General features: G+C 34.3%; 2 protein-coding genes across 2 annotated transcripts; both read left to right on the forward strand.

The window, feature by feature from the left end:
• Positions 1 to 9,262: 9,262 nt before the first annotated feature.
• On the forward strand, positions 9,263 to 15,316 carry LOC110889356 (probable beta-D-xylosidase 6). Its single transcript, XM_022136875.2, has 5 exons — positions 9,263 to 10,037; positions 10,880 to 11,046; positions 11,140 to 11,237; positions 12,906 to 13,256; positions 14,211 to 15,316. Exons 1-5 carry the CDS (start codon positions 9,312 to 9,314, stop codon positions 15,224 to 15,226), a joined length of 2,358 nt encoding a protein of 785 aa, XP_021992567.1. The 5' UTR covers positions 9,263 to 9,311; the 3' UTR covers positions 15,227 to 15,316.
• Positions 15,317 to 17,088: 1,772 nt separating this feature from the next.
• On the forward strand, positions 17,089 to 27,911 carry LOC110887649 (ABC transporter G family member STR2). Its single transcript, XM_022135227.2, has 3 exons — positions 17,089 to 17,565; positions 25,669 to 26,680; positions 27,367 to 27,911. Exons 1-3 carry the CDS (start codon positions 17,089 to 17,091, stop codon positions 27,888 to 27,890), a joined length of 2,013 nt encoding a protein of 670 aa, XP_021990919.2. The 3' UTR covers positions 27,891 to 27,911.
• Positions 27,912 to 27,938: the final 27 nt, after the last annotated feature.

Below are 27,938 nucleotides of genomic sequence, written 5' to 3' on the forward strand. Positions count from 1 at the left end.
TAGATGTCATTCTACTACTTTAACATATAAACACAAGTCTAATATTAAAGGTTCGAATGTGTGTGTATATATATTTAAGTATTACATATTATTAAGTTCAATATTTCAAGTAGGAGGTAGAAGATTTAGATCTTCGTTTAGGCACCTCGAGTCATTCATGAATGTCATGTATGGGGTAGGAAGAACATGCTTCCGTTTAGGGACCCCTTGAATGTTCACCACTTCACTTGATGTAAAGACAACCAAGGAGGGTCACGAACTAGGGTTAATACAAGTATGTAAATAATCTAAACTAAAGGAAATCATCAAATCATGTGAGGATTTTATGTTGGAACAACCCAAGTTGTTCTACAATCACTCATTCATCAAGGTCTAAGCTTGACATGACTTGTGGGTTAAATACCCTAACAAAACAGAAAGTTTATGAGGTTTAATCCTCTGATTTAAGTGTCTCAACCATGTTTTTAAGCTTAACCAACCATAAGAGGGGTTGTAAGCATTAGGACATTGGTTTGAGTTGTGTTAAACACAAGTTGGATGAAGTTTGCATAAGATGTAACAAAACAGAAAGTTTTTGGTCAATTTCGGAGCAATTCCAGGTCTGATTTCTCCAAGGAGAAGTCAAGGAATCAAGCTCCATGATTAACCAAGCAAGTAGGAAGAAGAATCGAGTGATTTCGTTAAGAAATGAGCAAGTTATACTCACTTTTGTGCAAGAGTATGAATCTGTCCGAAAATGCAGATTTACAACTGATTTGAGAGTGAATTTGGAGTGATTTGTGAGTGTTGAAAGTGTAGAAATGCTTGGATAAGGTGTATATTTATAGTGGAAGAGTTTGAGCATGATTGGAGGTGTTTAGAGGTGGCTTAAAGGTGATTGGGGAGTGTTAGAAAGTGGGATTTCGTGCCAATTCGCGTACAAATGCAGCTGCTGTGTTTTTTTTCTGATCTGGGCAACCTCAGGCGGCCCGCGTGAGAGATCAAAGTAAGTTTAAGCGGGCCGCGAGCCCTATGTAACCGAAGTTTGAGTTTATTGCAATTAAGCCCCTCCACTTGTTACCTTTGTGATTTTAGGTGTTTTAGGGACTATAAATGCCACAAAATCATAGTTTAAGGTAGATCTAAGTATGAGGAGCATAAACCAAGTATAATTAAGCGTATAAGTATCAAATCAAGTGTCATTCTCATTCAAAATACGTTCAATGCATAAGTTTAGATTAATTACAAGTTTCGCACATAGTTTCCAAGAATCACGATTAAACATAGATTGATTCACCAAATCGAACATACGAGTATACATAGAATGCGTTTAACATAGATGTAACAAAATATAAGCTTCATTAATGATCCAAGTCTCGGTTTGACAATGATTACAAAGAAGGGAACGATTACAAGAATACAAAGTTTCCAAAAAATAGAAATACGAACAAAACTTTCTATAAATGGAAAGTACAAAAGAGCCGGGCGTTACAGTCTCCCCTCCTTTAGGAAATTTCGTCCCTAAATTTTAGGAAGACATAGGCTTGAAAAAGTTTTGACAATAGGGTGATTATTAAGAAATGAGAATTTGAAAATTTGAAACGTTTTGAAAAGTATGAAGTCTTGGAGAACGACAAGGCCTAATACTTTGACTAAAGTGATAATGGTCTACTAAGTACGTCTACATAAGAAATATGAATAGGAAGACGGTTTAACAGACTCGATTGTCAACAGGGTTCGTATAAAAGACAAAAATAATGGAGAATACTAGAAGTATTGAAGTGGACGATCGATTCTTAATAAACGAATGCATGTATAAGAATGATATAAGTATTAGATAGACGAAAGTAGCGCGTTAAAAAATGAAGTCTCATCATGGATAATCGGATATAATGCGTTTGTGAGTTGTTTAAAGTTTGTATTAGGTCCAAAAGGTCTACAAAACACTGAATTTCTCACGGCACGTTTTACGAAAGTTTGGTAACATAGTGGAAACACTTATATATAGGAAGTACCAACGGCGTATCCACCATGTTTTGACCACGTTACGTCCGTTTCGTATTCGGTGTCATGTTACATCCCGTATCTTACCATACACAGTAGTACACTCTATGGTTTCTCATACGCCCATCACTATAATCCCGTGTGCACCCGCGATTATACTGACCGTCGCATGATCCGCATAGCTTGTACTAGTTACGTATGACTCAAGGTATACATAAATTTTGAAAATAAGATCGCGTGTGCATAAAAAGGTAACATATAAGTATGTTTGCGTTCTAAATAGTATAAGACCAACGTGAGCAAATCCCTCGGGTTTCGCCCGCGTATAGGTGCGAAAGTATAAATTTTAAGTATGAATAAATCACGAGCATAGTATAAGTTTAAATATGAGTACGCATGTGAGCATAAACACCAAAACGTATGACAAGAGTACGAGCATAAGCACAACGTGTGTAAAAAGCGGGTATAAATGTGAGTACAAAAATGTGTGAACGTGAACTCAAATATAAATCGTATAAATGAGAGTATATATATGAGTACGAGTATACCATAAATTGTATAAGTGCGGTTATCACTATGAATATGAGTGTGGTCATAATTAATTTAGTATGGATAAAATATATATGAGAGTGAATATAGGTTTAAGCATAGTTGTACAGATATAGGTATAAGTAGGATGTATGAGTATAAACATGAATATGAACATTAGTGTAGACGTAATTGTATAAATGCGAGTGTAAGTATAATCGTATTAATATGAATATAAACTTGGACATAAGTATAATGTAAATGTATAATTTGTGAACGTGAGTATAATATAAAGTGCATGAATATGGATATGATTATGAAAATAAACATAAATGTGTAGGTATAAATATAAGTGTAGACTCAAGATGTGTAAATACGAATATGGATATGAATGTAATAAATAACGATTACGTATATGGTATTAATCGTAATATACGAATTTAAGTACGTAAAAGATTAAGAAGTTTTGAGTATAAAAGAAAGCAAAAATGAGTAGTATTTGCGAAACTGACGCGAGATATAAACTAAAACACGTAAGATAGTATGTATGTATAGTTGTTTGAGCAAAGTGTGAAGTTTAATCAAAATCAAAATAGATTGGGTTAACATGAAATATAGAATCTAGTTCATAAATGTAAAGAGAGTATAAAATATCTATTGGTTATGTGCGTTATACGAAAAGGAAATGCTACTATTGTTTTTAAAAAAAAGTTTACATACGTTGAAGATGGTTGGTTCTCATGAAGTTTCCTTGCCCACACATTTTAAATTAAATTGACCTATTGAATAATGGTTGAAAAGGTTCTAGAAGTAAATAAGTTTGCATCGTTTTAAATGATCTTGCATCAAAGAAGAAATTCGAAGTTTAGAGATTTTTGTGACAACGTTAATTCTTAAGAAAAGGGTTTTGGTATACGATCTTAGTGATTGTTGAAAATGCGTCTTTAATAAAACATTTTACTGATTTTGAAAGAAATTTTTAGTAAATGATTAAATAACATTGGTTGTATTTTGTAGGTGTGCGTGAAAAAGTCGGTTTGATTCCAAATTGAAAATAGAGAATTTCTAGTTTAAAGACATAAGATGAGTCTTTTCAATAGTTACGTTGAATACAAAATCTCGTGGGCAATGGATTTATTAAACCAACTAGGTTGATAAGTAGCATTTCGTAAATTTTGAAAATCGAAGAATAAGCGTTTATGGTAAAGGTTAAGAATTTTGTGTGTGTGAGCTACAAAAAAAATAGATTGTAGAATAAGGAATTAGTTCATATAAACAATGCATGTTGAAATAAATGGAGATTTGGCTAATGATAAACGATTTATATATAAACGTGATCATGAATATGTAATATAGTCTATTAAGGAAAATATTGGTAACGATCACCTAGGTAAGGGAATCACCCCTAATACGTTGGCGAGGCCGTTGTAAGATGAGAAAAGAAACGGAGTTAGTCGTCAAGGTAAGGAAATCACTCCCATCTTGATGATATGTCTCCATTTATTGTTACAAGAGGTATAAATAAAATTATGTGAAATCATGCATGTAAATAATGTATAAATGTACGATAAAGTATTTGTACGATATATGCGTAGAAAATGAAATTTCAAAAATAACTCGAATTCGAAAAGAGGGAATAGGTGAGACTTGGTCATAATGTTTGTTTAAGAGCATGAAATTGATCACATAGCATAAGGGTCACATAGCATAAAGGGTTCAAGTTGATTTGCATAGCATAAAAGTTTAAACGTTTCATATAGCATAGTCATGAATTCCACATAGCATAACATGAATAAACGAAAGCATCGTAAATTTAGTTTGTTCACGAGGGATTATTATTGTTTGTGATTGCGATAACGTACAAAATGATTAAAACGACATTTGGAAATGAATGAACGTTCAAGTATAAAAATCACATATAAATTGAGATACATAAAAGAGAGGCTCAATAAAACATTGGATTGTTTCGGGTAGAGAAACGTCGACTATTCCAAAGTGGGTCGAAAGTTCTTTCGAATTAGAGATATTGTGCTTTGGCCTATAAGTAAGATACTCTCGTCGAGAAGCGATTAACGGTATCTTACCCTTCCGGTTACTACACATCTCTAAATGATTGAAACATTCGGGACTTTGGCGAGAATAAAAATCGAGGAATGGGACTTAATCGACGAGATGCGGGTTTCACCCCTAACTTGACGATTTCGTACCCTAAATGTGGTTGGTACTCGTCAATCAAAATAAAATTTTGACACTTTGACGAGGGTCCACTAGAGTTGAAATGGAAATTACCATTAAGTTGTGGATGTCACTCCTAGCTTAATGGTGAAATTTCGTGCAAAATAGATTAAAGGTAGAGTGAGAGTCGTTTACCAAATTGTGGGTTTCACGCCTATTTTGGTAAATTCTTCTCGTTGGTGTTACAAGAGCATAAAAATAGCATAAGTGTATTAGTGTTAGCCTTAGGAAAGGCACATAATTTTAATAGAAAGTGTAGCTAGGAAGCATGCATGGTAGAGCAAAAAAGTTTTAAACAACAAATAAGAGGCAAAATTCCTAGAACTATAGATTAGGGCAAAAGCATGGAAATTTTCCTAATTCCCTATAGTTATGGCTCTGATACCAATCTGTCACACCCCAACTGATGGCGGAAACATCGGGATGAGACGAAGTGTGTATAGATTGCTAGAGACGTCATAACACTATGTGACAATATTTAATTTAATTCAAATTTCATTGCAATACTAAATGTCATACAAATTCAAAAGGAGATAACAACATTGTTTCAACAAAAATCATAACAACAAAAGATAGATAAATTTAGGTGTGTAACTAGTCCACCCTAAACTTGTTTCATCAATCACCCATACTTCAATAATCAACCTGCAACATGTATTAAAATAGAGTTTCAATGCAAAAGCAAAGAGCGAGTATACAAGTTTGTTTACATAGCATAATAGAATAAAAACTCGTATCCAACATGAACATATTAAAATAGTTTCAACCATGCTAGTTTACGCAGTCCAAGTGATAGCCCAAGTTTCCAATGCGTTAAAGTACCTAACCCAAAGTTTCACGGGAGGTTAAATGTCTCCTCCTAACAATACCCCAAAGACTAACGGGGAGGTGCATTATCCCTATAGCGCTACCATTGTTAAGGCAGAACTACACACAAGGATTAAACGTTCACATAGCACAAAATAGTCTCAAGTATCACAAGTTTCATGTTTCATGTTTAAAAGGATAGAGCATGTTTCAAATAAGTTTCAAGTGTCACGTGCGTTTAATATAGAATACATGTTGCACCCAAAGTGTTTAAAAGTAAAATGGGTTCGAGTATACTCACGGTTTACAAGTCTTGACTTGAAGTTCCGAGAGCAAGTTTGGTGGATGAATTAGTTTGGAGCACCTTGTCCTTCTACACGAGGAAACGTAGGTGTGTGAGTTTGGCGTATAACGGAAGATTATAATTTGGAGTTTAACATAGCATAAGGTAGGATATCAAAATAATCATCCTTGACTTATACTTTTATATGACACTACGTAACCACTAGGGTTATATTGTATTTCATGGGTAGTAAGCCCATTAGAATCATACTTGGAGTGTTAAGTCTTAGATGTCATTCTACTACTTTAACATATAAACACAAGTCTAATATTAAAGGTTCGAATGTGTGTATATATATTTAAGTATTACATATTATTAAGTTCAATATTTCAAGTAGGAGGTAGAAGATTTAGATCTTCGTTTAGGCACCTCGAGTCATTCATGAATGTCATGTATGGGGTAGGAAGAACATGCTTCCGTTTAGGGACCCCTTGAATGTTCACCACTTCACTTGATGTAAAGACAACCAAGGAGGGTCACGAACTAGGGTTAATACAAGTATGTAAATAATCTAAACTAAAGGAAATCATCAAATCATGTAAGGATTTTATGTTGGAACAACCCAAGTTGTTCTACAATCACTCATTCATCAAGGTCTAAGCTTGACATGACTTGTGGGTTAAATACCCTAACAAAACAGAAAGTTTATGAGGTTTAATCCTCTGATTTAAGTGTCTCAACCATGTTTTTAAGCTTAACCAACCATAAGAGGGGTTGTAAGCATTAGGACATTGGTTTGAGTTGTGTTAAACACAAGTTGGATGAAGTTTGCATAAGATGTAACAAAACAGAAAGTTTTTGGTCAATTTCGGAGCAATTCCAGGTCTGATTTCTCCAAGGAGAAGTCAAGGAATCAAACTCCATGATTAACCAAGCAAGTAGGAAGAAGAATCGAGTGATTTCGTTAAGAAATGAGCAAGTTATACTCACTTTTGTGCAAGAGTATGAATCTGTCCGAAAATGCAGATTTACAACTGATTTGAGAGTGAATTTGGAGTGATTTGTGAGTGTTGAAAGTGTAGAAATGCTTGGAGAAGGTGTATATTTATAGTGGAAGAGTTTGAGCATGATTGGAGGTGTTTAGAGGTGGCTTAAAGGTGATTGGGGAGTGTTAGAAAGTGGGATTTTGTGCCAATTCGCGTACAAATGCAGCTGCTGTGTTTTTTTTCTGATCTGGGCAACCTCAGGCGGCCCGCGTGAGAGATCAAGGTAAGTTTAAGCGGGCCGCGAGCCCTATGTAACCGAAGTTTGAGTTTATTGCAATTAAGCCCCTCCATTTGTTACCTTTGTGATTTTAGGTGTTTTAGGGACTATAAATGCCACAAAATCATAGTTTAAGGTAGATCTAAGTATGAAGAGCATAAACCAAGTATAATTAAGCGTATAAGGATCAAATCAAGTGTCATTCTCGTTCAAAATACGTTCAATGCATAAGTTTAGATTAATTACAAGTTTCGCACATAGTTTCCAAGAATCACGATTAAACATAGATTGATTCACCAAATCGAACATACGAGTATACATAGAATGCGTTTAACATAGATGTAACAAAATATAAGCTTCATTAATGATCCAAGTCTCGGTTTGACAATGATTACAAAGAAGGGAACGATTACAAGAATACAAAGTTTCCAAAAAATAGAAATACGAACAAAACTTTCTATAAATGGAAAGTACAAAAGAGCCGGGCGTTACAAGTAACAATATCATCAATAATAAATATACGCCCCGCTTGCGGTATGCGCATATAATGTATATATGTGTGGGAGCTCGGGGGGTAAAAGTGAAAGTGCACTAATTTTAACGTTATTTTACTAATTTCGTGAAAATAATGTTAAGAGAGGGGGATGGTTAATCATGTATCATGTGGTGACGTTGATAGCCGAAAGACAAATGAGTACATGCACTAATTGACCTTTGTCTTAATTGCCGAGTGTTAAGTGCCATATGTCCAAGGCTTGATGCAAAACTACCATCGAGTCGGGGGTCTCACTGGAAGTAGCCTCTCTATTCTTACGAGATAGAGATAAAGCTGTCTACATCTTACCTTACTTAGACCACACTTTAACTTTTCTATTGGTAGGGTTTACCGAGTATGATGATCACGACGACTCCTCTAGTAACAATATCATCAATAATAAATGTAACCTAATATGATGTAATGTAATGTAATGTAATCTAATCTAATACTAATAAAAGAATACTTATAATGCCACATGGCAATTTCTCATTTAACATCCTTCTAATTAATGCCACATGACATTTTCATATTTAATTCATTAATAATAAATATATATAATAATTAATATTTAATCCAAATGTATGATAACTCATTAATAATATATAATAATTAATATCTATTTCTAATTTATGATTAAAAATATACATAAATGATCTAAAATTTTTAAAACCATGATTTTAGTACTTCTAAAAATAAAATAGTTTAAATTACAAAAGAAAAAAAAAACAAAAAATATTATCCTTATCTGAGATTATCTATAAAATCAATATATGAGTTTTTATAACATATAAATAAAAGCTAAAAAAGAGTAATTAACCAGAGGACTATCTCGCAACAAGACTAAATTTTATTGAACTCGATTTTAAAATGATAGACGGAGAGAACTTAAGGTTTTGAAGTTTTATAGATGAGATAATATTAAGATTTGTAGCTACATTGATATATGATGTGTTTTCAATTTAATAGAGCTAAGAAATATATTAATTTCATTTTATACCCATTTGTAACATAGTCAATTACCTTTAATAATGAAAAGATTTTATTAATCGTATATAAACCTTTAACTTATTTCATAACTTTACAAATACTATTTATTCATTAAATTCGCATAACAATTATTAAGAAAAATATCAAATCTAATTTATGTCATATCAATAAAATAGGCTTTTTACCGAGAAAGAGAAAAAGAACAACTTAAATAATGAATTTTGTAAGCAGAATTGAGGTCTTAGAGATTTAGTTTAAATAAAAGTTATATTTAAAAGATACACAATGCTAAAAATTATTATTATTTATACATTGTTATATGTAACGTAATACATAATTTTATTCATATTAAAAATATATAAATTTGTTTATTACATGTTTTTCAGTATTCAATATTTGTAATACACACCTATTATGGTACTTTCAGTATTACTAATTAAGATGGGCCCGTTGTTTTTGTGATAAATTCAAGTTACTTGTGTGAACCATTATATTGTAATAGAAATTCGTTTATATAAAGTTTCGATACTAATTAAGATAGGTGGTTAATAATATAAAGTTTTTTTAAAGATTAACATACTCAATATAAAGCAACATAAGAGTCAACGTTAACTACTTTATCCACTTGTATAAGTACAAAACCACCACTCCACCCAATCAAACCCCCACCGTAGACCAACATCCCCAATGTCCACCACCGTCATCTTCCTCCTCTTAACCACCCTAACCACCATCCCAACCACCCTATCAACACCCCCAAAATTCCCCTGCCACCCACCCCACAACCTCTACCCATTCTGCAACACCACCTTACCAACCCAAACCCGGGCCCACTCCCTCCTGAACCTCTTAACCCTCTCCGACAAAATCAACCGTCTCTCCAACAACGACACCGGCATCCCCCACCTCGGTGTTCCACCCTACGAATGGTGGTCGGAGTCTCTCCACGGCATCGCCTCCAACGGCCCCGGAGTTTCATTTTCCGGCGGACCTGTTGTTGCAGCAACTGGGTTCCCACAAGTGATCATCACAACGTCGTCGTTTAATCGGACGTTATGGGGTTTGATTGCTGCGGCTATTGCGGTTGAAGGTCGGGCAATGTATAATGTGGGTCAAGCTGGGTTGACTTTTTGGGCTCCGACTATTAATGTGTTTAGGGATCCGAGATGGGGGAGGGGGCAGGAGACGCCTGGGGAGGATCCGGTGGTGGTGGGGGCTTATGCGGTGGAGTATGTTGGTGGGTTTCAAGGGGGGAGGGTGGAGGTTGTTGGTGGTGAGAAGGGTGGCCGGAGGAGGGTGTTGAGTGGTGGTGGTGGTGGTGATGAGTTGATGGTGTCTGCTTGTTGTAAGCATTTTAGTGCTTATGATTTGGAGAATTGGGAGAATTATGCAAGATATAACTTCAATGCCATTGTAAGATTTTTTTTTTTTTTTTTTTTTTTTTTTTTTTTTTTAAGTTTATTTGATTGTGTTAACTGTTAAAAGGGACCACTGACAGTGGCGGAGCTTGACCAAAAGTTCTGAGGGGGCGGTTATGTGACCCGATTTATATATCGTATAAATGTTCAGGCAAAATAATTGTTTTTTTTTTTGGTTTGGGGGGGGGGGGGGGATCCTACATAATTTTAAATTTTTTGGACGAAAAATAGGAAATTTTACACTTGTAACGGAAACATTGTGTGGAGGGGGGGGGTGGTTGTTTGCACCCCCCACTTCACACTAAGCTACGCCCCTGCATACGGGTTGTATGGCATAGAGAAAGTTGTCATGTGTCGTATGACACGGAGAAAAGTGCTTATATAGGTCATAATTTAGGGGTGTGCAAAGTCCGTTAACCGTGGGTTCGGTTAACCGAGGGTTCGGTTAATTGAAAAGTATTAACCATAAGCATAACCGATGGTCGGTTAACTGTTGTTCGGTTAACCATTGGTTATGGTTCGATTTCGTTTAATTATCCAATGTATATAAAACTTGTAAAATATAAACTACTGACACACTATTCATAATACGTCATACAGGCCGTATGTGTCGAGAAAAATGGTTATATAGGTCATATGACGGCTGTATTATACGGCCCTATGATACTTTGACTGACGCAAAAATGACTGATTTGACTATTGACAAACCCATGTGACCTGGGCGATCTTTTTGTCGCTCTGTCATGTGGGTCGTAGGAAGTATGACACATACGGCTCGTATGATGTGATAGGTGGGTTGGTGTATTTTTAAAAATGATTGAAGTTGTATGTATTCAGGTAACCAAGCAGGATATGCAAGACACATATGAACCACCTTTTAGAAGATGTATTCAAGAGGGCAAAGCAAGCTGCTTGATGTGTTCATATAATGCGGTGAACGGAATACCTGCTTGCGCCGATCGCAGTCTGTTACAGAAAGCGCGAACCCAATGGGGCTTTAACGGGTTCAAGATTCACTATTCCATAAATTTATAAATTTTTTGAATAAGTTCCGCTGTAAAGACTTATAGAAATCTGGTTAAATGCATAAAATACAGATACATAACTTCTGATTGTGATGCTGTGGCCACCATATACGAGTATCAAAACTACACTAAAAGCCCCGAGGATGCTGTAGCCATTGCTCTAAAAGCCGGTACTTTTCGAGCTTTCAACTCACATTTTGTTAACTTATAAAAGAGTTAAAGGCCATTTTAGTCCCTGTGGTTTGGGCCATTTTGCCAGTTTAGTCCAAAGGTTCATTTTTTACCTGTGGGTCCAAAAAGGTTTCACCGTTGCCATTTTAGTCCACTGGGTTAACTTCATCCATTTTTCTGTTAACGAGAAGGCCAATTCGGTCATTTTATATGTAATTCTGTTAACTAGAAGGGTAATTCGGCTATATAAAATGACCGAATTAGCCTTCTCGTTAACAGAAAAAATGGATGAAGTTAACTCAATGGACTAAAATGGCAACAGTGAAACCTTTTTGGACCCATAGGTGAAAAATGAAACCTTTGGATTAAACTGGCAAAATGACCCAAACCACAGGGACTAAAATGGCATTTAACTCTTTATAAAAAACATTAGTCGTTGACTATGTAGTTACTATCGCGATATATCACCGACATATTGAATATCGGTCCCCTAGTGAGATATCGGTGCAAAATATCGGTCAGAATATCAGTACCGATATTATGATCGATAGTGACTAATATTTGACCGATATATCCCTGATTTTCCCGGTATCAGTACCTTTCTTCTTAGTTTTACCATTCGTTTTCTTCTTATTGCTGCTATTAGTGTTTTAAGTCTTAATTGTTAAATGTTAAGTGTTTTAAGTTTTAATTGTTAAATGTTAGTGTTTTAAGTCTTAATTGTTAAATGTTAGTGTTTTAAGTCTTAATCAGTTCCTACTTGCTACAATTGTTAGTGTTTTGCAAGTTACAAAAGGTTAATTTGTTAAATTGCTATATATATATATAGAGGAAGGTTAACGTACATTACGGCTTAACGTACATCACATACAACAACGTGCGTGATTTGTTATATAACATGCGTGATTATTGATTTCAATATGCGTGATTATTGTGTTTCAACATGCGTGATTTTGGATTTTTGAGTTATAACGTGCTTGATTTTAAAATGAACGTGCGTAATTACCTGTCGTACGTGATGTACGTTAAGCCGTAATGTACATTAACCTTCCTCTCTCTCTCTATATATATATAGGGAGGGGCTCATGCGAGAACCACCCTTATTGTGAGAACCGCGAGAACCAATGTGAACACAACCTAAAATAGCTAAACCCCCCTCCCCTTCAAGCTAAAATGCTAAAAACTAAACCCCCAAAAAACCTAAAAAAATCTAAAAAAAATAAAAAAAAATCTAAATTTTTTTTAATATTTTTTATGCTCAAATCGCTACTTTTAGTGGCCAAAAATTTTTTTTTTTTTTTTAATTTTGTTTAAAAATTTTTTTTTTTTTTTGGCTTCGAAAAGTAGCGATTTTTATATAAAAAATATTAAAAAAAAAAGTTTTTTGTGTGATTTTTAGCTATGTTTAGGCATTTTTGGTTGTGTTCACATTGGTTCTCGCGGTTCTCGCAATAAGAGGTGGTTCTCGCATGATCTTCTCCCTATATATATATATATATATATATATATATATGTATATATAAATTTAGCGTGATATTAAAATTACTGATATCCCACTGCGATAACCGATATCTCAAATATCGGTCCTTGACTGATATCCGATTTTTTACTGTATTAACTGCCTCGCATTGGTTCATTGATTGTTGAAAGTTGAAGCAACTGTGCAGGAACCGATATTAACTGCGGAACATACATGTTAAGGCACACAAAGGATGCAGTTGACATGGGGAAAGTGGAAGAAGAAGTTATAGACAAAGCGCTTTTGAATTTGTTTACGGTTCAGCTTCGTTTAGGACTTTTCGACGGGGACCCGCTTAAAGGGAAGTACGGGAAATTGGGACCCGCAAATGTTTGCACTTCAGATCACAAGAATTTGGCTCTCGAAGCAGTTAGACAAGGCGTCGTGCTTTTGAAGAACGATAACAAGTTCCTACCCTTGCGAAAGAATGCGGTTTCATCGTTAGCCGTTATCGGTCCAATGGCTAATGCTACTGATGCTTTGGGTGGTGGATACACAGGTTTGAAGTTTTTTTAATTTGATTATATGGAAACTGAATAATTAGAAGGATTAATTTCATATATACCGTTACAAAATTTAAAAATTTCATATATACCCAACCAAAACTAAAAATATCATATATGCCCTTACAAAGTAGTTAAAATATTAGATATACCCAATTTATTAAAAACAATCTAAAAAATGATTATCTTTTTAACTTCAGGTTTTCATATAGAGTTAATTACTGTTTTCGTCCCTGTGGTTTGTAAAAAATCACTATTTCAGTCCATTAGTTTAAAAATTGCGATTTCAGTCCCTGTGGTTTCACTTTCGTAACCATTTCAGTCCACCTCGTAACCATTTCAGTCCTTGTACTAACAGAATAAATGGATTGAAATGGTTACGAAAGTGAAACCATAGGGACTGAAATGGTTACAAAGGTGAAACCACAAGGACTGAAATCGCAATTTATAAACTAATGGACTGAAATAGTGATTTTTGACAAACCACAGGGACGAAAACAGTAATTAACTCTTTCATATATGTTCATCTTTTAACTTCGTATTTTTCTACAACACATTTTTAGCAAAAATTAATTTTATCCATTTCTATTTTTATTTTTTTTTAATTTTTACCCATAAACGATAGTATACTCCACATATATTATTTAAGCTAAATAAAATAATGCTAGAAATGAGTAAATATAATATTTGGAGTTAAAGGTCATATATAAGATTTCAAAGTTTTAGAAAAAATAAGGGTAAAATTTGTCATTTTTAAATTGTTTTTAATGAGTTGGGTATATAATTATATATGATATTTCAACTACTTTGTAAGGGTATATATGATATTTATAATTTGAACGGGTATATCGTATGTATGATATTTTGCAAGTTTGTAGGGGTATATATGAAATTTCCTCGTTATAAAGAATTCGAAGTCATGAATCTTTGTCGAATTTGTTCATCTGTAGGAGTTCCATGCAGTCCAACAAGCATAGCCGAAGGCCTAAAACGATACGTAACGAAAACAGCCTTTTCATCGGGTTGTCTAGACGTTGCGTGCACTTCCAATGCTGGATTTGCGGAAGCGGTTTCTATTTCCAAACAGGCCGATTTCGTAATCGTGGTGGCGGGTCTGGATTTGACTCAAGAAACCGAAGATCACGACAGGTTTAGTCTTCTTTTACCAGGTTACCAAACAGCTCTCGTTACCACCGTTGCCGCCACAAGTAAAAAGCCCATAGTTTTAGTACTCACAGGCGGCGGGCCACTTGACGTATCGTTTGCTCAAAGCGACCCGCGGGTCGCTAGCATCATATGGGTCGGGTACCCCGGAGAAGCTGGCGGCAGAGCACTTGCGGAGATCGTGTTTGGAGATCACAATCCGAGTGGAAAGCTGCCCGTGACGTGGTATCCCGAATCTTTCACGAAAGTACCGATGAACAACATGAACATGAGACCCGATCCGTCTCGTAATTATCCGGGTAGAACGTATCGTTTCTACACGGGTGACGTAGTTTATGGATTCGGGCATGGTTTAAGTTACTCGAATTACACCTACAACATCCTCTCCGCACCGAACAACCTTAAAGTAATAAAATCTCTAAAAACCAAATTCAACAACATATTACAAAGAAAAAAAGGTTTACACAACTATCTTTATGTGGATGAACTTGAAGAACAACACTGTGATTCATTGAGGTTTCAGGTGGAAATCTCGGTCACAAACCATGGCCCGTTTGATGGTGGTGCGGTCGTGATGGTGTTTGCCAGAGCCCCGGGCTCTTTTAAAGGCGCACCGTTGAGACAACTTGTTGAGTTTGAACGCGTGCATACTTTTTCATATAAGGATACTAAAACGACGATCTTAGTAGATTCATGCAAGCATCTTAGTATTGTTAACGAATATGGAAGATCGATATTGCCTTTGGGTGATCATACATTGTTGGTTGATGATATCGAGCATATCGTGTCGATTGTTATGTGATGATGCATCAAAGTGTATACTCTAGCACATTGATGTTGTGTGTTTAAATTTATTGGTGGTATAGAAATGGAGTTTCTTGGTTTATAACTATGCTTCAAGTAGGGGTGTCATATACTTTTTTTATATTGAAAATCAGTCAAAATTGGTCAAAATGAGACAAAAATTTTTAATCTACATTGAAGGAAAGTAAAAAATCTATAAAAAGTCAAAATTGGTCAAACTAGTTAACATTGATCGCTATTAGAAAAAGAGTTTCTCATTCCTAGCTTTCCATATCCTTCAAACAACCCCTTGAAAATCTTCCTTCTCTCGGACCCCCCAACTTTATGAATTTATGCATCTCCAAAAGCTCTAACCCGAGTGAACCCCACCAATGCTGTTAAGTTACGTTTCAGATCAAAATGAGCGGCCAAGATCACAAATGATGATTGACACTGACATTCGGTTATAACATATTAACATGCACAAACTACTAAGAAGGTGTATTTGTATAGACTTGTTTAGATTATAACTTTTTTATTAACTGTAAACTAAACCTACTCTTAAATATTTCTATCATCCACTTATATTTATGCAGGATTTGAACCCTCTATCACTTGGATAGATAAAAGACACCTATATTTTATCTTTAAGTGGTATCAAAGATTTAGGGGTTGTTTGACAACTTCTGAATAGGTAAGTGCTGAACTAGTAAAAGATCTTAACCGTTAAGAGTCAGTATACTCTTAATCGTTCAGAGGCAAATGTCTAACCAATTCAGATGAGAGGTCTTAACCATTCAGACTCAGTATAATGCTTAACCATTCAGAGACAAGTGTCTTAACCATTCAGACATTTACTCGCGAAACAAACAGCCTAAACCATTAAGTGCTAAACCAGTAAGAATAAGAATTCTGAACCATTAAGAACTAAAACAAAAACAACCCCTTAGTTAATTGACTAAGTAACATATACAATCTGCGGATAGTTTGGTCCTTTAATATAAGGTTAATAGCAAACCATGATGGGAATACTGGACTGAACTATAATTGATACGAAAATCAAACTATTGAATTAAAACTGTATTCAGCTCTACGTTTTTTGAGTTTAACCAAAATCGAACCGAAAAAACTAGTTATCACAAAAAACTAAAACCGAACCATCAATTTCTTATTTTGTCGATTATTTAGATTCGATTCGATTCTTTCGGTCATATTATTATAGTAAAATCAACATCAGACTTCCAAAATTTAGTTAATAAACTGTTAAGACTAGAGTAAATTTCCAGAAAATTTGAGGGACAAAATAAAAAGACGTAGAAAACAAGAACAGTCTATTCATTTGCTTCGATGTCTACAAAACTCACAACACAATGAAACTTGTACGATTGTACCACACCATCATTGTAACTGTCGCCACTTCAACTGTCACAACATTTAAATAAATTAATGAGTTAAATGCCATTTTAGTCCCTGTGGTTTGGTTCATTTTGCCAGTTTAGTTCAAAAGTTTCATTTTTCGCCTGTGGGTCCAAAAAGGTTTCACCGTTGCCATTTTAGTCCACTGGGTTAACTTCATCCATTTTTTCTGTTAACGAGAAAGGCAATTCGGTCATATAAAATGACCGAATTGCCCTCCTCGTTAACAAAAAAAATGGATGAAGTTAACCCAGTGGACTAAAATGACAACAGTGAAACCTTTTTGGACCCACAGGCGAAAAATAAAACCTTTGGACTAAACTGACAAAATGACCCAAACCACAGGGACGAAAATGACATTTAACTTTAATTAACTAACTATTTTCCTACTTAAATTCCATTCCCAACTTCATGGAAACAACATTTGTAACAAACCCAAAACTCTAAGCTCTAAACTCAAACCAAATGAGTCAAAACACATGTCACGAGACGGTGATCGATATGGTGAAGCCGACGGGCTTCACGGGCAGGTTAGAGTTCGAGAACCTAACGTATACGGTGGTCAAGAAAAAGAAGACCGACGACGGGAAGTGGGTGAGTCAAGAAGTTGACTTGCTGAATAGAATTAGTGGGTATTCGCCGAAAGGGTGTGTTACCGCGGTTATGGGTCCTAGTGGTGCGGGGAAATCTACTTTTCTTGATGCACTAGCTGGGCGCATTGCGAGTGGTAGCCTTAAGGGTAAGGTTGTGTTTGATGGGGCCGAGATGAGCCCGAGCTTGATTAAGAGAAGTTCGGCTTATATAATGCAGGATGATAGGCTCTTTTCGATGCTAACGGTTTATGAAACGTTGATGTTTGCTGCTGATTTTCGGTTAGGGTCGATTCCAAAGGCGGAGAAGAAGCAGCGTGTCGAGACTTTGATCGAACAACTCGGGTTAATTGTAAGCACACAAATTCATAAAAAACCAGTATACTTTCTTATTTTTCACGGAAAAAATCCCTCAACCTAAGTTTGGTATATTAAAGTCTCTAAACATGTAAAATATAAACTAAAAAGTCACTTTTTTTTATTTATATACTAGGGAAAAAGCCCGTGCGATGCACGGCATGCATAATAGCTATTGTTTGTTCGTGATAAGACGTTTGACAGTGCTTGACAAACTAACCTGCGAGATGACTACTAACCTGAGCAGCGTGTTATTTAATTATATTAGTAAACAGAGTATTCCATGCGTAAGTATAACGATCCGACTTGAAACATCTATCGCCAGCTTGTCCTAAAAGTTTCTGTACAGGGGAAGAATATAATTTAACCTATGAACCGTTTACTCCGGGTGACCCGCTGGGTTCAGGTTGTTAAAAGTTTCTTTGTAGACGATGTTTATTTGTAGCAGAGCATTACGTCGGAGTCGACAATTTACACCATTCTGCTCGTTCTCTGTTAGTGTTAGTTCATCAATCGTTTTATTCTACACTCTTCACTAACCTAAATTTGAAAAATAGTTACGACTTTTCGTGTCAAACTTCCCCTTTCAAATGTAGAAACTAATATAGTTGATGCTATAATTGTTCCATTTTCCAGTTCTTTTATATTGATAATCAAAACTACTACAAAAGTTGTACTCTTTTCTATCCCAAAACACATGTGCATGTTATTCAGATGTCTGAATAGAGATCCACACATACAAAAAGAAGGATCGAACAACAGCTTTCGTATATGTTTTAAGTTCTTGCAAGAACGACTTGTTTTACATGTCCGGACATGTGAAGGCCATCTTCGTGCATTGGTCTTGATCCTAACATGTGTCGCTAAAACATCAAAGCCGTTGTAAACAAACCAAACATCCAACAAACCGTGAGTACATCTATAAACAATAATAGTGAGTATATATATGTACAAATCAAACATCCAACAAACCGTTGGTGAACCTTTTGATAGAAAGTTCCTTTATTTTTATTTGTTAATACATATATAAAATAACTAATAGAGTAGGAGAACCGTTTAACTCGCTCTATCATAACACCTTCTTTAAGCTCTCCAACTCCTAAATAATCACACATTTAGATCGCTCATATTGCATTACTAATGTAGAATGTTTGTTTTTTTCCAATTGAAGAAGTTTGCTAGACAAACTATTAATCCCTTTAATAGTTAATTCACATCTCGCAAGAATTTAGATTTATACACAAATCGTGTACCTTTCACGACACTGCTTACCAATACGACTGAGAAGAGACTGTGTTATGAGAGACCATTTTGTGGGCCCATCCATATGTTTTCACCAGCTCAAGGACTTTTTCATCCTCCTACAGCGAAAATAATAATAATAATAATAATAATAATAATAATAATAATAATAATAATAATAATAATAATAATAATAATAATAAGAGACCATAAAAGCTGTTTTGATCAAACGTGTCAAAGAGTAGGAGGGGATGTGGTGAAAACCTCATGAGTCTATGGACCTTTAATAAGTTCTGAATTAAGAACCTTTTTCCAGCGATACAGACATTGGACTTCAGATCTATCAGAAAAATACACAGCTGCAAACACCAACTTTTATAATTGATTTTAAAAAAACATTCATGTAAAGCCCATGAATTCCAATCCCATATAAAGCATAAGAAAACCAATAAGCCGGTGAGAGAAACAAAAAGAAATTACGTTGTATAAATATGTAGGGACCAAAGTCTCATATGGATCACTGAGAATAATCAGTCCATGAACATTAATTATTGGAAATTTCAATAGCAGTAACTATATGAAACCAAACCATTGAAATCATATGAACATTGAAATTTAAAATCAAAATGACTCAATAAGACGGACACTATTGCCTTTTTTGTTAGACTTGAACCCGTACCACTTTAATAAGAATAAAAACACGTGATACCACTAACCTAAGACGCCATCGGCTTTTTTAGTTATCTAATATACTTTAATGATTGGCATTTGTTTACTTATTGATATTACTAAAAATGGAAAAAATTCGTACCAGCCATTCCTTGTGGCCTTGAAACTCCTCGGTTTTAAGGTTTTAACTAACTGTACGATAATTTATCAAAACTACTGTTTGTAGAGTAATTAGGAAAACAAACCTTGATGAAAAACACCGGCTGTGTGCTGGGAATTGCGTGTGGTTTCCCAAATAGAGTTCAAAGCAGGTTCGGTTTGAACCAGATCAGGAACATTGTTAGGCACAAAACGTATTTGATGTTGCCCATCTGCAAATACAAAAGCATAATAAGTTATAAAAGAACTGAGAATAAGTTATGATAAGAAATTGGCTCCTGAATAATTTGAATACCATAAAATGATGAAGATTGACTTCTTGAGTTAAAGTGGATAGTTTCTTTTTCTTTTTGTGGCTTTCGGCGACGGGCATTGTGGTCAGAAAGCCTCTGGCGACAGCTCCACTTCTTCCCATCAAATTCTGACAGCCCGTAAAATCTTTAACAGTCATTGGAAAGCACAGTTGTGTTGTTTTAGAACGGGTTGAAACGGGTTGGGTCAGGTTGACCGACAAACATTTGTACCCATTGTAACAAATATGAATACATTAATAAGCTACCTTTTACAAATAAACAATGTAGGACTTTAAACACTTTTAAATTACACTTTAGCTAACTTTTAATAACCAATTCGCTTTTATCTTAAATTATTTGATTTGACCCGTTACATATGAATACAAAAACATAGTTGTTAGTGGGGGTTTTTAGTAAAATGTAGCCTCTGTTACCAGCATGAGTCTGCATACGGTTACTTCTTGAGTTAAAGTGGATAGTTTCGTTTTCTTTTTGTGGCTTTCGGCGACGGGCATTGTGGTCAGAAAGCCTCTGGCGACAGCTCCACTTCTTCCCATCAAATTCTGACAGCCCGTAAAATCTTTAACAGTCATTGGAAAGCACAGTTGTGTTGTTTTAGAACTGGTTGAAACGGGTCGGGTCAGGTTGACCGACAAACATTTGTACCCATTGTAACAAATATGAATACATTAATAAGCTACCTTTTACAAATAAACAATGTAGGACTTTAAACACTTTTAAATTACACTTTAGCTAACTTTTAATAACCAATTCGCTTTTATCTTAAATTATTTGATTTGACCCGTTACATATGAATACAAAAACATAGTTGTTAGTGGGGGTTTTCAGTAAAATGTAGCCTCTGTTACCAGCATGAGTCTGGTTTGACCATAACACATGGATGCAATATAAAGGTTCTTTGACCATTTTTCATGTAGAATGAACATACAAACAAAATTCTTCATAAAAAAAGTAAAAAAAAAAATCCCAGCAATTATGGGTTTTACTATTACGGTTCTACCTTCACGTGGGTACTCGGGAAGGCGGATGTTCTCATGGTTTCTTGTGTCTCGTCCATTATTTTACGCCTCGGGATACTCAAAATGAACGCTTGCAACTAAAAAAAGAGTTAGATTAAATAGGAAACGGGTCAAAATTTTTCCAACGTGCACCTTCAATTATTTAATTTAAAAATTAGATGATTATAGAAGTTAAATACCTTTTGTAATTGTATTTTACGCTAATCATCTACATATAAAAGATTAAAATGTTGGGATAAGAAAGTGTTTCGGGTCAACATTCCCTTCTCAATCCACACCATAAGCCAAGAAAATCTCAACCATCAAAATATGATCCAAGGGCTAAAAAATGGTTCCTAATTATGCAATGGTTATCATTTTAACCTTATTCCATGAGACTTGGGGTAAGATGCAGGAAGATTTTTTTGAGTTTTAAACCATCTCTAACTAAGTTCATTATTTAATCATTATTGTTGCAATTATTAGGTATTATAGATAATACCATATGAAATTACCTTTTAGTAATTTTCGTTTCAAATTGGTTAGCATCTTTTGAGTTTTAAAACCATTACCTTTTTGTAATTGTCGTTTCAAGTTGATTAGCATCTTTAAAGTTTTAAAACCATTTATAGTTATAATTAAATTCATAATAACGTTGATTAAGTTTGTTTATATTATTATTATTATTATTATTATTATTATTATTTCATATGATGTTCATCAACTATGTGATAAAATTGCAAAAAGGTTGTAACCTTATTTGTATGATGTTTAGCACAAATTATCTTGATTTACTTATTTTATTTTTGTTATCAACGTTTCCTATAATTCTCATTTCAAGTGTTATATTAATTTTAAATTTGGGATCCACCATATATACACACACATATGCCGTTAGTAATTTATAAGTAAAGCACATATTCGTTTACAACCCAATATTTTGAAGTACCCTTATTATTTAGTTTAATTATAAAATTCAATCAACTCATCGGTTACGGAAAAGTTGAAACGGAAAAACAATGTAAATATGAGGAAGGTGATGATGTTTAATTAATTCAAATGATTTAATTCTTTATCAAGTATTTAACAATACTTAATTTATAAAGTTATCAATTTAATTGTATTTATCAATTTATACTCATGTAGAAAGACTAATTTGTCCCTTTACTAACTTCATTGAGTTGTTGTACTATAAACATAAAATGTTGCAATTATTTAAATTTGGTTGGAACCCTTGTGAAATGTTTTATATGATTGTATAGATAAACGCAATCAATTTAAATCTCTTGTGCGTGTTGAAAACATCGGAGCCCTTAAAGTTTGCTGCCCAATCCTGTCAAACAATACATCCTCAAATATTTCCTAGTATCCATTAAATCACACAAAAGCATCATATGTTAAAAACATATTCAATTAGAAATTAAAAAAAGAAATACCAATAGGCCAAATAAAGACTTATCTCCAAATGGATAACTTTTCTCGTACCCACCCCTTTACACCTCCATATACATGAAGCTGCAAAAAGGAAAAATACTATAAATTTATGAACAATTAAACAAAACATTGGTAAATGGTTCCAGATACTATAGTCATGCGAGGGTACCTTGCTGAAGTATGAAGTGTCTCTCCACCAAGATAAATCAATTTCATATCAACTTATCTCTTTCTTTTCGGTTCTAAGTCGCACAATAGCAGACAAAGGAGTTGATGTTGAGTGAAATGGTGAATTTATAGTAATGATGGGAGATTCCTTAATCGATCAAATTTATTACATATTGATTGAAATCGGACCTTTGGAGTGCTTTTGTGGTTTATTCCAGTAGGTTTCTTTTATTAATTGCATTTCAAGTTTTCAATTTCTTTTAAGTACCGAACTTATTATTTCATTATTATAATTAATTGTGATTATATTCTCATTTAATTATTTTTTTAATATTATTTCATTTTTATTTTTAATATTAAAGTGTATTTAATTCATGATGGTGTTAGAAAGACAAATTCACCCCCAAAATGTAATTAATATATGCATTTGTATGTTGTATACTAAGCATTTCTTCTTGTACCTCTTAATTTTTAAGAAGTCATTGAGGAAATGCTTTATAATATAGTATTGGTGCATTTAAAACAACCATAAATTTTGGTTTTAAAATAGAACATATAACTAAACTTTTAAAAATTAGATGATGATTATAGAAGTTAAATACCTTTTGTAATTGTATTTTACGCTAATCATCTACATATAAAAGATTAAAATGTTGGGATAAGAAAGTGTTTCGGGTCAACATTCCCTTCTCAATCCACACCATAAGCCAAGAAAATCTCAACCATCAAAATATGATCCAAGGGCTAAAAAGTGGTTCCTAATTATGCAATGGTTATCATTTTAACCTTATTCCATGAGACTTGGGGTAAGATGCAGGAAGATTTTTTTGAGTTTTAAACCATCTCTAACTAAGTTCATTATTTAATCATTAGTGTTGCAATTATTAGGTATTATAGATAATACCATATGAAATTACCTTTTAGTAATTTTCGTTTTAAATTGGTTAGCATCTTTTGAGTTTTAAAACCATTACCTTTTAGTAATTGTCGTTTCAAGTTGATTAGCATCTTTAAAGTTTTAAAACCATTTATAGTTATAATTAAATTCATAATAACGTTGATTAAGTTTGTTTATATTTTGATTATTATTATTATTATTATTATTATTATTATTATTATTATTATTATTATTATTATTATTATTATTTCATATGATGTTCATCAACTATGTGATAAAATTGCAAAAAGGTTGTAACCTTATTTGTATGATGTTTAGCACAAATTATCTTGATTTACTTATTTTATTTTTGTTATCAACGTTTCCTATAATTCTCATTTCAAGTGTTATATTAATTTTAAATTTGGGATCCACCATATATACACACACATATGCCGTTAGTAATTTATAAGTAAAGCACATATTCGTTTACAACCCAATATTTTGATGTACCCTTATTATTTAGTTTAATTATAAAATTCAATCAACTCATCGGTTACGGAAAAGTTGAAACGGAAAAGCAATGTAAATATGAGGAAGGTGATGATGTTTAATTAAGTCAAATGATTTAATTCTTTATCAAGTATTTAACAATACTTAATTTATAAAGTTATCAATTTTATTGTATTTATCAATTTATACTCATGTAGAAAGACTAATTTGTCCCTTTACTAACTTCATTGAGTTGTTGTACTATAAACATAAAATGTTGCAATTATTTAAATTTGGTTGGAACCCTTGTGAAATGTTTTATATGATTGTATAGATAAACGCAATCAATTTAAATCTCTTGTGCGTGTTGAAAACATCGGAGCCCTTAAAGTTTGCTGCCCAATCCTGTCAAACAATACATCCTCAAATATTTCCTAGTATCAATTAAATCACACAAAAGCATCATATGTTAAAAAAATATTCAATTAGAAATTAAAAAAGGAAATACCAATAGGCCAAATAAAGACTTATCTCCAAATGGATAACTTTTCTCGTACCCACCCCTTTACACCTCCATATACATGAAGCTGCAAAAAGGAAAAATACTATAAATTTATGAACAATTAAACAATACATTGGTAAATGGTTCCAGATACTATAGTCATGCGAGGGTACCTTGCTGAAGTATGAAGTGTCTCTCCACCAAGATAAATCAATTTCTTATCAACTTATCTCTTTCTTTTCGGTTCTAAGTCGCACAATAGCAGACAAAGGAGTTGATGTTGAGTGAAATGGTGAATTTATAGTAATGATGGGAGATTCCTTAATCGATCAAATTTATTACATATTGATTGAAATCGGACCTTTGGAGTGCTTTTGTGGTTTATTCCAGTAGGTTTCTTTTATTAATTGCATTTCAAGTTTTCAATTTCTTTTAAGTACCGAACTTATTATTTCATTATTATAATTAATTGTGATTATATTCTCAATTAATTATTTTTTTAATATTATTTCATTTTTATTTTTAATATTAAAGTGTATTTAATTCATGATGGTGTTAGAAAGACAAATTCACCCCCAAAATGTAATTAATATATGCATTTGTATGTTGTATACTAAGCATTTCTTCTTGTACCTCTTAATTTTTAAGAAGTCATTGAGGAAATGCTTTATAATATAAGTATTGGTGCATTTAAAACAACCATAAATTTTGGTTTTAAAATAGAACATATAACTAAACTTTTGAATATATATAGATATATATATATATATATATATATATATATATATATATATATATATATATATTTTAATTTGAATAGATTTTCATTCCAATCACCAGGGCAAATTACATAAGGATAGCAGGTAGACGAGCAACGAACTGTGCCGCCATCCCTTTCTGAATAGAAAACCCTAATCTACTAAAAACAAAGCCTCGCCCCTGAGGGGTCGAAATCGAAAAGTTGCTGTGGACCACACGCTGAACTCTAGAAAAGTCACTAAACTAATTTTTGTATATTAAAGTACTTAAACTTGTTTAAAATGCAAGTACTTGTGAAACTTTTTTTCTAAACAAAAACTTGATAACTCTTAAATTGGTTAAAATTTAATAAAAGTGACATTTAATATTTTTTGAAAAAAAAAAAATCTTAACCCATCTTAATATCTTGTTTTGTCCAACTTAGAAATTGTAACAAGTCATTATTTTAAAAGATTTTTTCAACTTATGTTATTTTCTTATGCAGTCAGCAAGGAACACTTACATAGGTGATGAAGGTACTCGCGGAGTGTCGGGGGGTGAGCGGCGAAGGGTGTCGATTGGCGTAGACATCATCCACGGGCCGTCATTGCTTTTTCTCGATGAGCCTACTTCGGGTTTGGACTCAACCAGCGCGCAAAGCGTCATTGAAAAGGTTCACAACATTGCACGAACCGGAAGCACAGTGGTTCTAACCATCCACCAGCCTTCGTCACGAATCCTACTTTTACTCGACCACCTTATCATACTGGCCCGCGGCCAACTCATGTACCAAGGATCACCAAAAGACGTGGGACCCCATCTTGGCCGAATGGGCCGAAAAGTTCCTAAAGGCGAAAACGCTATAGAATTCCTCATTGATGTGATACAACGATACGATCAGTCCGAATACGGCGTGGATGCGTTAGCGAAATTCGTCGCCACAGGCACGAAACCGCCAATGCTATCCGATGACGAAACGCCAGTTCCTGTAACACCAACACCGCCACACCATCAACACGACAACGGATTCGATCATAGCGTGAGAAGCCCGTGGAGCAACTCGAAGTCATGGACCCAATCGGTAAACATGAAATCGATCATATCAACTAGTCCGTACAGCAGCGATTATACAGTCAACGAAGACGACTACATTACAAGATCAATGGCTGCAGATGCCTCAAACCACCATCATTTGGGTCCCAAATTTGTGAACTCTTTCTTTACAGAAACATGGGTTCTGATGCGCCGAAACTTTATAAATATTAAGCGAACACCCGAGCTGTTTCTATCGCGGCTCATGGTGTTAACCATCATGGGTTTCATGATGGCTACAATGTTCAAGAACCCTGAACGGACTATGCAAGGGATTACGAACCGGCTCAGTTTCTTCATTTTCACTGTTTGTTTGTTCTTCTTTTCATCAAACGATGCGGTCCCCGCGTTTATTCAAGAACGATTCATATTCGTTCGAGAGACGTCTCATAACGCCTACCGAGCCTCTTCTTACACCTTTGCAGGTAGGGGTGTGCACAGTTCGGTTCGGTTATTAGCATTAACCGAAATTGTAACCGAAGTCATCGGTTAATTGGTTCGCTTTATTCGGTTAATCTGTCGGTTTTCGGTTAATAAACAAACCAAACAAAGGCTATTTTTTTTTTACTTAGAAATACATATAACAGATGTATAAATACATGAAATGGAGGTATAAAAGCTAGAAATATGTGAAAATATAAATGGTTCGGTTCGGTTAATTTCGGTTAACCGATGGTAAAAAAAAAACCGATAGCCGATTTTCGGTTAATTTGGTTCGGTTTCGTCGGTTTTCGGTTCAGATTAAGTTAACAGTTCGGTTATTAGCATTAACCGAAACCGTAACCGAAGTCATCCGTTAATTGGTTCGCTTTATTCGGTTAATTTGTCGGTTTTCGGTTCGGTTAATAAACAAACCAAACAAAGGCTAATTTTTTTACTTAGAAATACATATAACAGATGTATAAATACATGAAATGGAGGTATACAAGCTAGAAATATGTGAAAATATAAATGGTTTGGTTCGGTTAATTTCGGTTAACCGATGGTACAAAAAAAGAACCAATAACCGATTTTCGGTTAATTCTGTTTCAGTTAATTTCGGTTCGGTTTTGTCGGTTTTCGGTTCGGATTCAGTTAACAGTTCGGTTATTGCTCACCTCCCTGATTGCAGGCCTCATCACTTACCTCCCGTTTCTCCTACTCCAAGCAGCGGTTTACGCGGGGCTCACATGGTTTGCATTGAAGCTCGAAGGCTCGTTCGTTTACTTCTTGATCGTTCTTTACGTTTCGCTACTCTCCACTAATTCGTTTGTGGTGTTCGTGAGCTCGGTTGTCCCTAACTTCATTCTCGGGTATGCTGCAGTTATCGCTTTTACGGCCCTTTTCTTCTTGTTTTGTGGGTACTTCTTGAGTAATGATGATATACCAAAGTATTGGAGATGGATGAATAAGATATCGACAATGACGTACCCGTATGAAGGGCTTTTGATAAACGAGTACCAGAGAGATGACGTTTTTGGGCAGACGCTTGCTGGGACGAACGTGACTGGAATCGATATCCTGCGATCGCTGCAAATATATCATGAAAACGATAAAAAATGGCTGATGGTTTACATAATGTTGGGATGGGCAGTTATATATAGGATCTTGTTCTATGTAGTTCTTCGTTTCGCTTCGAAGAATCAGAGGACATAAAGATTAAAAGGGTGATCTTGAACTAGTTACATTTTTTTTTCAAATGAT

This window comes from Helianthus annuus, chromosome 11 (assembly GCF_002127325.2).
Source record: "Helianthus annuus cultivar XRQ/B chromosome 11, HanXRQr2.0-SUNRISE, whole genome shotgun sequence".
NCBI classification, from domain to species: Eukaryota; Viridiplantae; Streptophyta; class Magnoliopsida; order Asterales; family Asteraceae; genus Helianthus; species Helianthus annuus.